Source organism: Argiope bruennichi, chromosome X1 (assembly GCF_947563725.1).
Source record: "Argiope bruennichi chromosome X1, qqArgBrue1.1, whole genome shotgun sequence".
In the NCBI taxonomy this organism is placed as follows: domain Eukaryota; kingdom Metazoa; phylum Arthropoda; class Arachnida; order Araneae; family Araneidae; genus Argiope; species Argiope bruennichi.
Window position 1 is genome coordinate 53,426,364 of NC_079162.1, and position 16,847 is coordinate 53,443,210.

The following is a 16,847-nucleotide window of genomic DNA, read 5'->3' on the forward strand; positions in this document are numbered from 1 at the left end:
AATAATTTATTAATTAAGGGTGTATTATTTATTAAATAAGCTTTTTTTGCTTTCATTTTTATTGGAAAAGAAGAAAATTCACTAAATTTGATAAACAGTTGTTTGTTAAATCGTAGGTTTGACTGTAAATAGATTATTATTTTTATATGTCACTTGCTATATTTATAAGTATTAATGCTAGTGTTTATGAAAGTTAGAAGCTAGTTTGTAAAAAAAATTTATTACACAAAATAAATGTTTCATTTAGGCTCTCAAGCTTCTTGAGAAATTTTCTAAAAGCACTATGGATAGTATATTGTCACCAACCAAACTGGAAATAGCAAACTGTTTGCAGCATGTTTTGGCATCTGAGACAGGTGATAATGCTAAAGCTGCATTTGATTTATTAATGAAATACTTCAGTTTTCATCATATTACAAGCCAGGTAAAAGAGTTTATATTCAAATTAATTTTAACATAAAGTTTTTAAATATGTCTAAATTGTGATATTTCATTCAAGTCACTAAGTATATTTTTAGTAAATTATTGTGTACTTAGAAAATGATATATTTATTTCTTGAAAAGTGATTAAGATTATTCATTGATTTTCCTTTTGCCTTTTTGTTGAATTCAAATTGAACCAATTCATTGTAATTATAACGATAATATTGGCCCTTCTGGTATTTAGTTTTTAAAAAGTGTGATTTTTGCATAAAATGATTTGTTTTTAATTTATGCTATTGTGTTTGTAATTTTGTCAGTATTCAAATTTTCTTGTTTGTTGTGCATTAAATTTGTTTTCGTAAAATATTGATGTAGTTGATGAGGCTGTTTAATATGATCATTTTGATATTTGAGAATATTGATAACATGAACCAATTGATTTTGATATGGATAACTGAATTGAATGAAATCAAATATATTTGTATTGCATCAAGGGAAAATAAGAAAGAAGCACTTACCTCAGGGTTATATTTTAATTTATTTAAAAAAATTCATTCATTGTTATTTATTGATTATTAACTTTTCATTTGTAATCTTGTTTTTTTTTTTAATTATTATTTGTTGAATAATTTTACATGTTGGGTTTCAGATTAATAAATGCTTGACTCATTTTGAGATTCATTGGTGTGTTTTCAACAAGGTATTTGTGCTCTGTAGATCTTTTAATATTTATTGCTAAATCTTGCTTACAAACAGCTCATGATTTTTTTAATATTTTGCGAAGAGGAAACTGGAAAATTTTCAACTGCACTGCAGTGTTATATTGGCTCATTTTAAGTAAATTGCCCTACTTGTTCAGAATTTCAATTTCTTTCTTCATTCTCAAATCCACTCCTTTTGATTCATTTTGTTTTTATAATTCAGTCTTAGATAGCAGCAGTTTATGGCCGTTCAAAAAATTTCAAACCTGATGCGACATCATTCCTATTTGTTTAAACCAATCCAGATCTTTCTATACCAGGCAAAAGGATATGAACATCCCATGAGAAAAATTATTCCCAAATATTTCCTTACAAGTGGAACAAGAAATTTTAAAGGACGTCAATTGCTAAGATTGTTTGAAACAAATGGATCAATTAATTCTCTACTCCAGATTTGATAACAAATTATGTAGTAATTAGATTAAAGTGAATATTTTTTGTACATTTAAATATGTCGATTTGAGAACAAACAATTTTGATCATATAAAGCAAATAATAACATTAACCAACATCCACTGTATATGAAATATATGTGGCAAATTTGTCTTCATTTGCTTGCCAAAATCACTTGTATATAATTAATTTTTTATGGATAAAGAATACATAAAACTTTCTTGCATGGTGGTCCCAAAAAAGAGTACCAACTTTAAAATATTCTAAAAAGGAACTTTCTGATTTGAAACTCAAAATATTGTTGGAAAAATAGTATCTCTTTTTCTTGGTAGATGGTAGTGTGATAGAATATGGCTTCCTTTATGGCATTAATTTTATATTTAAAGTGTCCCTGTTTTTTAATTTTATGTGATTATCAAAAGCATTGGAATCAGTTCAATTGTTTCAGTGCTGCTGTTAACCTTGTTGATATCTAGAATTTTGTTGGAAGGTCCAATATGTTACTACAGTTACTGAGCGAATCTTCAACATTCTGTTAATATGCTATTTTCTTTCAAATGCAAAGAGCTATTCCTCCCACTACCCTCTTAGTTGTAAGTTAATAGAATCTAAAAAAGTAAATAAATAATAAAAATGAATGGTTCCAATCAAATCCTAGAGAAATTAATGCATATGTTTTTATAGCCTAATCTTGTGTTGTGGTTAGTTTAATCTTCTAGGATTCCCACCCCCACCCCAGTTCTGATTTATTCTCGTGCCGGTAAGAGAACAAGTGAACATTTTTTAATTTTGATTATACTAGAAATAAAGCAATAAAAAATGGTGGCCCATTTAAAATATCCCCCCTCTCTTCAGCTATTTAACGGGATCATTCAAATTGCCGATTTGAGAATAATATTTTCATGTCTTTATAATGCAAAACTAATTCTAAAAGGAACTATGATTATTTTCCAAGCTTAGGAATGTATGATGATGAAGAGATTTTGTATGTGCTATAAGGGGAAGAGTTCAATTTTATCAGAATGACATGGAGACTCTGAAAATTTTTGAAATGAAATATTCTATTTGTAGATTTTGTTTGATCATTAGATTTAATATGATTTTTGGCTAATAGTTACATTTTTCAATGCTATGTGAAATGTAAATTGAGTGCTCTTCATAGTCACATGTAATTCAGAAGAACTAAAGCGTAAATGTTTGAAATGTTTAAGTTTTTTTGATGGGAGGAGACACTTTCAAATAGCTAACTTTAAAACAACAACAATAAAAAATAATAATGAACCTAAATCGAGAAATTGTTTTCCATATTAATTTCTTTTCCCCTCTTGAGGTTCCAAATTCAAGCTCTCCCTTTTTTTTTTTTTTTTTTTTTTAATTTAAAGATTAGTCTTGTGGATGGGATTTAAAGTATATAAAATAGATTGTAATGAAACATCCTTTTAGTCATTTTGCATGAAAGTTTGAAGAAGTGTTTCCCAATTAATTTGTTATCCTTATTATTTCTCCATGATATGATTGAATGAAATCAATCTTAATAAAGCGTTAGGATTCTTCAAAAAAAAAAAAAAAAAAAAAATCAGTCATTTTTTTAATCATACCCATTCATAGAGAAAATTAAAAGATCCAGCAAAAATATGATGATATATCTATTTATATTATCAAATACAAAATGAAAATTTTCACCCATTTTTATTTTTAATTGTTATTTCTTTAATATCTCAACACAAAAAAATACAAATAAAAATTATTCATATAGCTAATCAATCAAAATGCAGTATCATTATTGTGAAAGTTTAATTAAAAATATTTTTGTTTTGTGATAAAATATAGTTAATCAAAATTGATTGGTGTGATTAAATTAATATTAATACTAATTGGCTATGTCAAGGAAACAGTTTGAATTTCGGGAGCCTTCCTTTTCCAAATTGTCATATATATCTTCGTTTTAATAGCTAAACCGCATTAAACTGAATGTCATTTATTGAAATCATTGCATTTCTTACTTTCTCATATACAAGTATAGAGAAAATATTTAATCATAAAAAAATTCTAATGATTTAGATCTCCTCGAGTTCAAAAAACAGATTTTTGGGTTTGTGTCTATCTGTGTGACAATGATAAGTCAAAAATACTTTGAGCTGAACTGATGAAATTCGGTTCACAATCTTTACACCAAGTTTATAGATTTGTCATATTTTGAGCGAAATTCATTTAGAGGAAGTTTTCCTGGCCTATTGTTTGAATATGAGTTATCATACTAACTACAAAAAGAAGAGATTAAAATAAAAATATGTAGATGGCTAAATAGATAAAATTTGATACATAGATCTAACATCTAAAATTGACATTTTGTTGGTTTGTATTTTCATAATCATATTAACACATTAACTCATATATGTAAAATCTTAAATATATGAAATTCAGTTTATGATTCTAGAATTACATTTGTATTTCTATGTCACATTTGGTTTCATTCAATTGGTGACAATTTTACTAAGATACAAATTCAATATTCGAATATCTATTTCTATATGCCAAAGATTAATCATCAAAAAATCACCTAGGATCACACAATAAATTCTGTAAAAAATGCTAGATTCACTCTAAAGATTTTGCTTTTGCTTACCAATCTGATGCAAGATTGGCAAGCAAAAGCAAACCCATAATCAACAATTACATTTACCCATAATCCACAATTTTATTAAGGATAACACTTTTACTAGACCATGCGAGGAAGTTTTGAGGAAGGCATTGATTTTGATCAGAGCATTGACTTACACTCATGCATAAATTGACAAATGGTCATACCTTTGACAGATGTGTACCAAAGTATGCTACATTTCTAATGGTAAATGATGCACTAATTTTTATCTTATAATTTTTCGTTTTTGATTTGTTATGCACATATATGTATATATATTTGGACTGGCAACCAGACTCTCCTTGGGTATAATAAGTTTCAAAATTGATAGATATCTTGAAATTTCTTGTTAAAATCAAATATAAAAATTCACCTCTCTAGTTCAATATATTTTTAAGTTCTCATGTTCACAGATAGATATGATACCAAATATGTGTATGTACATGTTTGGATTCATGCAGGTTTGGAAAGTAGAGATCCATTAAAATCTCAAAGTTGATGATTTTACAGAATGCTTTAAATTCCTGCAAAGATAATTTATCCACCTTCAAAATCAGCTTTACAGCATAAAGAAATTATTCATTGTTGTTCAATGCATAATTTTTATGAAAACATAGAAAATGATTATTCTCAATATATGCTGACATCTATATGTTCCATACCCTGATCTTATTTGACCCAACCATCTACTAACAGTTAATGCTCTGTGCAAGACTGAGAAGAACTTAAACTATGTGATTTAAGAGCCTTAACTTTGTCAAATACTTTTGTGTGAGAAGGAAAAAGTGAACAATGTTTCGGCAGCAAAATATACAACATCTCAAAAAGATGAAAAAAGAAAAGAATGATGCACTAGGAATTTTAAAAAATAACATATAATCACATCATGCAATATTATAGTGTTATATATATATACTAGATTTATCGATACAGCCTTAGACTGGGATGGGGCTATTAATGTCATATATACAAGTTGCATTTCGAACCAATTGCTTCATTGGTATTAATTGTTGCTAAACATCTCAGTTGAATGTTTTATATTTCAAATTGTATCATAAGAAAGAGTAACAATATTTTAAAATGAGTTTAATTTAAAAACTTCTCATCGTGGCTTGATTCCTAAGTTAACCAGTAATTTCAAGTATAACAAAATTTTAAAGCTCTTATTAAAAACATACTTTGTATTAAAATCTGCTCATAAAAGTAAAATATTTATGTCTTCATCAACAATGGAAGTATGTGAAATGAATAATCAAGTATGTGAAATGAAACATTCAACATCTCAGTTGAATGTTTTATATTTCAAATTGTATCATAAGAAAGAGTAACAATATTTTAAAATGAGTTTAATTTAAAAACTTTTCATCGTGGCTTGATTCCTAAGTTAACCAGTAATTTCAAGTATAACAAAATTTTAAAGCTCTTATTAAAAACATACTTTGTATTAAAATCTGCTCATAAAAGTAAAATATTCATGTCTTCATCAACAATGGAAGTATGTGAAATGAATAATCAAGTATGTGAAATGAATAATAGCGAAATTGATGTGAAATTTGCTTCAATGCTGAAATATGTTGTTGTAAATGTAACATTATATAATATATAGGGACATTTCAACGGCGTTGCGAAATACTGTCAGAGTGCATGCATCTCACATAGTTTCATTCCTATCCTAGCAATGCAGGTTAGCAAAATATATTAAAAATTTTTTTTGACTACGTTGTGATCAGCAACATCTGGTGATGGAGATTGGCATAAAAGTTTCCAAATGAAGGTATTAAAATGGACATTTTAAAGATGTTTTCTTATGGGGACATGGCTTGTATTGTAGTACTATAATTTCTGTCATTGAAAAGTGTAATTTCATGCTAAAAACATACAATACTCCTTCATGCATGAGGCAAATAGATACTATTACCTGCTTTGAACAATAGCATTCAAAGTAAGGAGATATTTATAATTTTTTTATTTGATGTTTTAATTTATATAAATATTTTAAATTTTAATAATAAATATTTAATTTTTGGATGTTAGTTTGTTAATTTTAATTTTTAGTTAATTATATACTTTGTGTATTTGTATTAAATTGAAATGATTTTTATTTCTCTTAGTTAATATATTTCAAATTTAATTTATATATCTTCTGCAAAAATTGTTCTGTGTTTTTAATGTTTTAGATTACTTTAATTTCTAATTTAAATTTTAAAAAAATTATGAATCCTAGGTATTCAGAATTATTGTCTCTGTCATAAAAATTTACATTATCATTGCAGAAGATTTTCTTTCAAATTAATTTGAACAGGTGGTTGTCTCTAAATGACAACATTGCATCCTGTGGAATGAAAGCTAAAAGAAAAGAAAATGCAATAAAATATATGTTATGACCAACATAATCCTATTCTTTGTGCTTTAGAAAATTTTAATAACTCGCCTCAAAAAGAGTTAAAACAATTGTACTATTGAAGACATTTATTTTTTAAAAAAATGCACTAAGATGTATATAGTCTACAAATTTACTTATAAAATACAGTGTTACTTCGAATAAAGGGTAATTACAGGATCAGAAGGTTTATTTTTCTTTCTCACCCCCCTCCCCAATTTTTTATAGTTTATAGCATGTCAATGAACAATTATATTTATATTGCAATTTTTATTATATTTCTACAATTATCATTGCACTATAATAGAATATGAACAATTACAAGATATTTACTAATTTCTTTTTAAATGAGTACTAATTTGTTTGTCTTTTGAGATATGAGGCAATATGAGTTATGTCTGGTCATGTGGTGACAGACAATTACATTAGAGATCCAATTAAGTTTCAGAATGGAATATTTTGCATTTCCAATTTTTCTTTTTCATTCTTAAGAGACATCTCTTTGGTTAGTTTGATGCTTGTATGCATGAGAGTTGCAACAATCTTTGCATCTTCCAATTTGAAGCAGTAATTCCTAAGCAGTAATGCAATGATTCCAAATCATTCATTTAAAAAGTTCTTGCTAACTCATTCCGAATGTTTTCATAAACAGTCCTGCTTTTTTCAATTAACATTAAAACATCAACAAAAACAATTATGATGACTTCAACTGATGATGTTTGCATGTGATAAACACATTTGTCAGAATTTAATGATATAAATCCAAGAGTTTTTAGTTTGAAATCCAGTTTGTTATATCACTGTCTCCTGATTGTTTGAGACCATAATTCACGATTTAATAGACAAACTTGATTTTCGTCAGGGAAAACACAAAATTCTTCTGGTTGTTTCATGAAAATTTCTTCATCTAAGTCTCCATCAGGGGTGTTTGTGCTCCGGGGAAACCCCGGAATTCCGGGGATTTTGAACTTCGATACCCGGAAATTCCGGGGATCGTCGTTCAAAAGGAAGTAGGAATAATAATGAATTATTTATTTTGATCTGGGTAATTTTGTTTGCTTTGAAAGCAGAAAACGCAAGGTCAGTGTGTGTGGTGAAAACTTTTCCTTTCTTTCTCCAAAGGCAGTGATAATGCGTGAAAAGGGGGAAAAAACTTCTTTTTTGTTCTTTCCTTATTGCGAGTTATGACTCATTCCCCCGGTTCTCGGACATTCTCTTCTGGATTCTTTTCGGCAAGTAGGCGCGGTAGAAAAAAAAGGGAGAGACTTCGTTCGACCAGATGTGCGATCACGTGACCTGGGTTCAAAGATCTTAATTTTGCAAAATTAATGGTTATTAATTTTGCAAAAAAAGTAATTAATTGAACTTTTATAATTAGGCCATTCAATACTTCATAATCGTAATTTTTCATTTCTCCCCCCCCCCTTCTCGAAACTCCAAAATGTCGGTAGTAAGTCCGTAAAAGTTTCAGGGGATTTTTTGGGGTCCCACAAACACCCCTGCTCCATTTATGTATGTCATGACAAAATCCAATTGATATCCAGTAAGGTTGCTTTCAACTGCATAAGCAATTACAATTCGTGTGGCATTTAATCTTGCAAGAGGAGAAAAATTCTCATTAAAATCTATTGCAATTTTTTGGGGAACATCCTTTTTCGGCAATTCTTGCTTTAATATACAGTCATTTTCTCCAAAAATATAGTTTATTGCCGAATTTTAGCGAAATGGCCGAATGTGGCGCGAACGGCAGCAATAGTTAACGGTAGCAAAAGCGCCACCGAAACATCGCCAACCACGCAAAGCGCCAAATGACTGTGTATTTAGTTTAGCCCTTGCTTTTAATTTTTCAATAGTTGTATCTTCTTTGAGTTTCATTTTTTAAAACCCATTTTGATCTAATTAATTTCATACTAGCACCTTTGGTGACCAGCTTGCTCGCCAGATTGTTGATTAAACGATTAAAGTGGAAAGCATTTTTTAAAATGTTACTTTATTTGATACGATTTCAAAATAGGACTTTAAGTGAATCATTCTGCGATAAATTATTGTGGACACCAATTGAAAGTGTATATTTTATGAAATATAAGTGGAACTAAAATTCCTATTTCGGAATTAATGATAAAAAAATTATTTTTTAATTTTTAATATCAGCAATAGTACGCGATTGAATATTTTGATGGATGAGTGTGAGTTTTATAACATTAAAAAAAGCAACTGAAGTCCAAGTAAAACTAGTGGAATTGATTCAGTCCATTTCGTGGGTGCGTGACATCTGAGACTTTGCTTTAATGAACGATGAAATCGCTCGACAATTCTATTGCTAGATGGAGTTGTTCTGATCTTTTGGACACCCAAAAGTTTGCTCAGCAAGGAGAACAAATTGCTTTCGAATTGTCGTCCCTGATCCATCGTGATGACTGAAGGTAAACCGAAGCGTGAGATCCACTGACCAATGAATGTGCGCGCAACGGTTTCGGCAGAAATGTCAGAGATGGGAACTGCTTCAGGCCATCTTGTGAAACGGTCTATACAGGTGAGTAAGTATTCACAGTTATTTGAAGGTGGAAGAGGTCCTACGAGATCAAGATGAACATGACTAAATCTCACTGAAGGCAGATGGAAAGATTTCAGAGGACTATTGGTGTGTCTAATTACCTTGCATCTTTGACAGTTTTGACATGAACGAGTCCAATTTGAAATGTCTGTTTGCATAGATGGCCATACGAATCTCTCCGAAATAAGACGTTTAGTTGCACCGATACTTGGATGAGACAGATTGTGCAAAGATTGGAAAATTATCTTTCTGAAACTCTCGGGTACATAAGGTCTGACTATGGCCTTCCTGACATCACAGTAGAGTTTCAATGAAGTAGGATCAGTCGAGAGAGGTTTTAAAACAAGTGACATTTCATTCTTTGATAAAATTGTTTGGAGTTCTGCATCAGAAGCTTGTGCATTCGCCAAGGCCGAAAAATCAACTTTTGGTAATTGCACGCCGTTAATTCTGGACAATGTGTTGGCAACTACATTTTTTGAACCCGATATGTGCCTAATATCAGTGCTGAACTGAGATATGAAATCGAGATATCTTAGCTGTCTTGGAGAAGAAGAATTTGATTTTTTAGTAAAAGCAAATGTTAGAGGTCGATGATCAGTAAATATTATGAAATTTTGACGTTCCAATAAGTATCGGAAATATTTAATGGTTGCATATATCGCCAAAAGCTCCGTATTACACGTACTGTATTTACGTTCTGAAGGTGAAAGTTTTCGCGAATAAAATGCAAGTGGTTTTTGACCATCGGATGTAGTAGTATGAAGGACGGCTCCAATAGCTAAGTCAGAAGCATCGACCATGATGGATAGTTGCTGATTAGGTTCATGGAAAGTAAGAGTAGCTGCGTTAGCAATATCAGCTTTGCATTTCTCGAAAGCTTCGAAAGAGATGTCTGTCCAGGGAACATTTCTCTTATCGTTCTTTTTCGAATTTTTAAAAAGTTCATGTAAACTAGCTTGTGTTTGCGCGGTATTAGGCAAAAAACGACGATAAAAATTAAGCATTGCCAAAAAACGCTTAAGCTCAGTAATATTTTGAGGTTTGCGAAATTGAGAAATAGCCTCAACCTTCTGTGGTAGAGGTTTGACACCTTCGGAATGGAGAGGTTCGATAATGAAGACGGACCTTTTTTGGTTTTTTAAAGATTTTATTGTTTCTCCGCTTTTGAGAGTTTCTTTGAGCTGTGCCTTTCGGCATGCTGTTACGTCAATGATGTTACAAAGACTGATGGTTTTTTACATATACCGCTAGAGGGCGTTACAAGTGAGAGGCGGGGCAACATGCTTGCGTAACATACTCCCGCCTTGAAATTGCACAATTTCAATATTCAGACACTATATGAATTTAACACATCACAATAAATTCGACAGAATTATTATAAAAAAAAATGAATAAATGTAAAAACAAATTTTAAAAAATACTGAAATAATTCTTATATATAAATTTACACAAAATAATACTGAAATAATTCTTATATATACAAATTTATACAAATGAATTAAAGTCTCTATATATTATTTACAATCATATACACATATAAATCCAATTAATTTTTTGGAAGTAAACATATTTGACTAATACCTCATTTAATAACACCATTCAAAACTCTTACTGCAACAACTCTGACTAAACCATCTGAACCTTTTATTAATTCTTGAATTCTACCCAGTCTCCATTTATATGGAGGCAAGTCTGGATCTTTGATTACAACCATATCATTAAGATTTACATTATTCTTAGTTAACTGCCATTTGTTTCTAAGATGTAAATTATTCAAATAATTACGTTTCTAATTTTTCCAAACTTGTTGTACTAATTTAGTTAATTTTGCCATTTTGACAAATAATTAATTTCCTCTGAAAATTCAGAAGGTTGCACCTTGCTTACCATGAAGTTGGATGCTGCTTGAATTTCCATTATTATTATCTTACCTTTTTTACATTTTAGAAGAACACTTCAAATGATTAATAAATCTGAAAAGATAACTTACAATTTTAGTATTGTTGTTACTTAAATTTAAAATATTACAAATAAATTATTAGAAATATTAGTTAGTCAATTCAATTCACAAAGAGTTTTAACTTCTTTCATGAAGTCGTTTTTGATTGCACACACTCGCGATTTGCTGCACAAAAGACTTGTTTTCACTTCACTGGATTTATTTATTGAGCACACATAGATGACTGCACCGTAGTTCTTAACTGAGGCATCACAGAAGCAATGTAGGTCTATGTTGGCGGGATTCTTGATGATAACACATCTTTGAATTTTTAACTGTTGTTAAGTCTGGAAATTCAAAATTTAAGTTTTGATTTATTCCCTAATAATTCAGGATGGTTTGAAACCCATTTGTGAAGTTGCATGCCTCCTTTACTTAAAAGTTCTATTAACTGCTGTTGTAAAGCTTTGGTTTCTGGTAAGTTATTTGAACCAGTTAAAATGTCGTCAATATAAACATCAGTAAGAAGTGCTGCAGATGCTTGAGGAAATTCACTTTTTTCTTTCTCAGCTAATGCCTTGAGTGTTCTGGTGGCTAAAAATGGAGCACATTTTGTTCCATATGTCACAGTCCGTAGTCTGTATGTTTCCACAGGAGCAAGTCTATTAGGCTTCCACAGAATTTTTTGCAGGTCTCTATCTGCTTCTGCGACCAAAATTTGGCGATACATTTTCTTTATATCTGCACTAAATGCAAACGGATATGTTCGGAATCTTGGAATGATGCAAAATAGTTCCTGTTGAATTGTTCCGCCGTTCAATAAAATGGAATTAAGTGAAACCCCACTGCTAGAATTTGCAGATGCATCAAAAACAACACGCAAGGGTGTTGATGTGCTTTCTGGGCCAAATACGGCATGATGAGGAATATAATATTCACTACTGGCAATTTCAGGAGAATCTAAAATTCGTTCCATATGATTCAACTGGAAATATTCATCCATAAAAGCCTTGTATTGCATTGCCATTGTTTTATTTTTATCTAATCTTTTCGAAAGTAAATTTAAACGTCTTTCCACCATTTCTCTTGAATCGCCTAGTGTAGAACGTTTTTCTTCAACTATTGGTAATTTAACAACATACCTTCCGGTACTATCCCTCTTATGAGTGGAAAGAAAATGTTCCTCACAGTAAGTTTGTTCATATGTTTTTGATTCGACTGAATGATCTGTATTATCACCAGGAAAAGATTCTAAGTTAAAGAAATTTTTAACAGAATTCTCCAGATTATCATTTTTAAAAATTAATCCAGAAAAGAAATGAGAATTTCTGCCATTGATTGTTCCAGTTACTAAATATCCGAACACACTATTCTGTAACAAGAGTGAATTATCATATGATCTAAATTTTTCTGCCTTCAATAAATCAAAGAACAACTCACATCCGAGTAATGCATTAATTTTACTGGGAATATGAAAAGTCTCATCCGCAAGTTTTATCTCACTTGGGAAGTTAACTTTTGAGATATCAATTTCATTAGAAGGAGTTAAATGCGTTATTTTAGGCAAAATTAAAAACGATACAGTTCTGGAAAAATCATTGCTTTCATTAAAAATGGCAGTGGTTATTTTATTTTTAACGAAGAATTCTCCTCCGTTAATACCAGAGATGGATGCATTAACTTTTTCCTGCTTCAGATCTAAAGAATTGGCCAAATCTGCAGTTATGTTTACCGAACTCCCAGAGTCCAACAGGGCCTTTATTTTTATTTTTTGACCAAATGCGTCTTCAATAAATAACTGCGCGGTGCATAGAATGTTTGAAGATAGTTTCGAGTTACTTGTAAGCGCTGACTCAGCATCAGGGGTTAGTTTTTGTGGCAAACTCGACGAGCCAGACGGTTCATTGTTTACATAAAGTTGTTCCCCCGCGACTGGGGGCTTTACCTCTGCAAGGCGCGTACTTAAGAGTTTAGGATCCAGATGTATCAAAGAATTATGGCCTGATTTTTGGCAGCTTCGGCAGAGGAATGTGGATTTGCAGGGTGGCTTATGCAATTTCAAACAGTTCTTACAAATGTTATATTTTTCTAAAAGCTCGATTCTTTTAGAAACACTCAATTTTAAAAATTCAGAGCATATTTGTAAAGGATGTTCAAATTTACATAAAATACATGGCTTTATATTACTTAGTTTATTTGCATTAAGAAGAAAGTTTTTCGGCTTATTTATTGCGCCTTGAAATTCCTTGTGGAATTTGTTACTTGTAGGGTATTTCCGTAATTGATCGAGTACCATCGCTCTTGATTCTAAAAATTGCAAGAGCTCCTTCAATGAAGGTATTTGTTTTGATTGTATGGACATTTCATATGCCTTTCTACTCTCTTTGTCAAGTCTTTCTAATATTATATTTACTAATATAGCATTTGTTAAGTCATTACATTCTAAATTCAAACTTTTTAAACCTCTCAGACTTTTATTTATTGTGTCTGTGATATTTCGTAAGCCTTTTGCAGACTCAAAATTTAATTTTTCCAGTTTTAGCATATTTCGAATGTGAATATCAACAATTGCTCGCTTATTTTCAAAGTGTTCTTCGAAAGCAGCAAACAGTGACTCAAATGTATCGTCACTTGTTTCTATAAATTTAGCTTCACCACGGAGGGCAGCTTTTAAATAAAATAACTTTTGATCATTCGTTAATTCGGTATTATCGTTTATTAGACACATAAATTGATTTTTGAAATTACTAAATTCTTCCATTTTTCCGTAAAATAACGGCAAGGGAATTTCCGGAAGTTTCGTTTTTAATTCAATATGATTCATATAAGCTTTCAAATTTGAATTTTGATCATTTATATTATGAATTACATTTTCCTTAACATTATAATTAGAGAGTAAGCATTTCAAACTTACCTCTAATTCGTTTCTTTCTTCTTCGATATCCAACATTTCTTGATCGCACTTTTGGCTTACCGTTTCATCTTCGTCGATTTCTAAATAATCCTTGAATAAAATTTCTAATTCATTTTTTATTTCTTCCACAATTGCCAGCTTTTGTTGACAGCTGAATATGAATTTATTTTCTTCTTCAACCGTTGAACTACTTTCAACAAACTTTTTAACACTTGTTAGTTTCGCCTTTATCCTTCCACGGATTCTATTTAACTCTTTGGCTTTTTGATTTTGATTTTTCTCCATATTTTCGCTAATTCGTCTCCGGATCGCTAGGACCAGAATGGAGAGGTTCGATAATGATGACTGGCCTTTTTTGGTTTTTTAAAGATTTTGTTTTTCCGCTTTTGGGAGTTTCTTTGAGCTGTGCCTTTCGGCGTGCTGCTACGTCAATGATATTACAAAAACTGATGGTTTTTTACATATGACGCTAGAGGGCGTTACAAGTGAGAGGCGGGGTAACATGCTTACGTAACACGGATGTGATCAGACATCCCAAAAATTTTATTGATGGTTGTCCAAGAACACATTTCAAAGGGTTGAGTTTTAAACCATGCTGAGAAAATCGCTCGAATACTTGCTTTAAATGCTGTTTGTTCTTCTGCGTTATTCGATGCAATTAGTACATCATCAAAATACTGCACACAGAAATTCAAGTTAGACAAAACTTGATGTATATAGCGTTGAAAAGTTTGGCCGGAATGTAATTCAATCAAACGTTTTTTTAAAATAGTATATTTATCATTATCGGGCGGTTTCAAGATTGTCACTAACAAAATTTAGAAAATCAGAATCAACTGCAGAAATACCATAATTAAATTTGGTATCATCAGCTGTAATTCCGGCCAAGACAAATTGTGCCTTAAGCTGTACAAACCATAATGCAGTATTAGCCTTCCAAAAAGGCGGTAATTTGATACCAACACGGGAAATTGTGACGTCATTACTGGCGGAATCTTGATCAGGCATGTTTGAAATAAGCGAGGTCAAATTCACTGTAGATCATTAACTATTGGCTAAATTTTAGATTTTTTGAGTTTTTAAAAAAAATTTAAATGTCGCCAAATATAGTTCAACGATGTCAAACTTTTAGTACTGAGTCTATGGAGAACATTCGGTTTTGGCGTGAATCAAAAGTAAACATTGGCGTTATAGGGCGACTTTTGAAGGTTTCATAGGACTACTGTTAAAGATTAAATACGATCAGAAAACACTAAAAATAGTTATAATTCTTCCTAATTTTTGATAAAAGGCAACTTACATATTGTTTTCATTTGATGCAGAGTGGTTTTGAGTGATGAAAAAGTCTTTTTGTATTTCCCAGTTTTTTACTTGAATTGCTTCAATGGTGAGTGTTCTAATTACCGTCTATGAAGATTTTTACTTGGTTATAACTTTTGGATTATTGGACGGATTTTTAAAATATTCGCACCATCGTAAGCAGAAAAAATTCTTCTTTTTTATAAATGTATAATTTTTGAAAATGGAATACGGAGGATTTTGATGATGGATTTCGAAAGCTTCCAGTAAGAGCGAAAGATAACGTTGTTTTACGTTAAACAGTCAAGTTCGCCATTTTTTTCAGAATTTTCTAATGACTTCATTTAATTATTTTTCAAAATTGGAAATGATTTTCATTTGCACAATTCATCGGGTCACAAATGTGGATGTTGTCTATAATATGTAATTAAATGACGGCGTAAAAAAATAACATCTTTATTTTAATGGAAACATTAAGAAGAAAAAAAAAAAGAAAGATACAGTTGCAGTATAATAAAATCCAGTAGAATAATATTTCGTGCACATATAATAAATCAGCTTGCAGGATCACGCAACTTAAACTGTGACGTAATTTTGATGAAAGAGGGCCACCATAGTTTCTTCAGTTGCACTAAATTGTTTTGGTTTGTTTTGAATTTTAAACTTCAATACGAATGGAATTTTTGCTGGTTACTACAGCAACTTTATGTACGGTAAGTTTAACGAAACAATTTGCTTCTTTCTGCATATTGCTGAACAGTTTTTCATTGTTGCACATATGAGAGTTAGCTCTGCTGTCTCAACACTGTCGAGAATTTGTACTATTTTCGATATAACCTTTATTGAAAGAAATGGCAAACGGTGCATATTCTTCATTTTTCACTAAAATGGATGATTATGGTTTGAAAATGCATGTTTTCTATTAATTATTTCTTTTCAACTTTCGAAAGCTTTTCCTATTAGCACAAGATATTGTACGATATATCCACGATATTATCCGGCATTCTGAATGCCAGCCAGTATCGAGTAAATATCGAAAACATGTCTTTGGGTATTTTGTGCTAATAGAGTTATGCCTGGGCTTTGAACAGTAGTTATGCATCAGATTTCTTTTGATTTGAATTCCAGTTTTCAGAGTACATTTTCAAAGGCTCTTTATATTGTAGAACGCACTACGATGCAGGATTTCTTCTTTTTTGAGTTTCGAATTCTTCCAGCAATTTTATTTTCAGAGTTTCAAGATTAGGCGGTTCATCTCTGAATTCGATGGCACATCTAAATTTATCAAAATAATCTGGGATGCTGTACAGATGTAAAATGGATAGAAGATCATTGGCGATTTCGAGCTGCATTTCTTTCAGGTTGTAGCAGTTAAAAAAAAAAAAAAAATCTATTAGGTGATCTTGCATAGTTTCCATGTCGGTCATTTTTTTGGAACAATAGTTGCTTTAAGAAAGAAGACTTTTTAAGAACCTTTAGATTCGAAGTTAGCTTTCAGCTTATTCTAAGCATCATTTGACGTAGTACAGTTCTTGACATG

The 16,847-nt window shown here is 30.9% G+C and overlaps 1 protein-coding gene across 1 annotated transcript in view; it reads left to right on the forward strand.

Annotated features, from left to right (window-relative positions):
- The window catches only part of LOC129958804 (uncharacterized), a 269,909-nt gene that overhangs the window by 80,045 nt on the left and 173,017 nt on the right, over window positions 1-16,847 (forward strand). Inside the window, exon 25 of the mRNA XM_056071493.1 lies at window positions 248-424. Within this exon, the coding sequence (XP_055927468.1) occupies window positions 248-424 (177 nt within the window). The remainder of the gene's footprint in view (window positions 1-247; window positions 425-16,847) is intronic.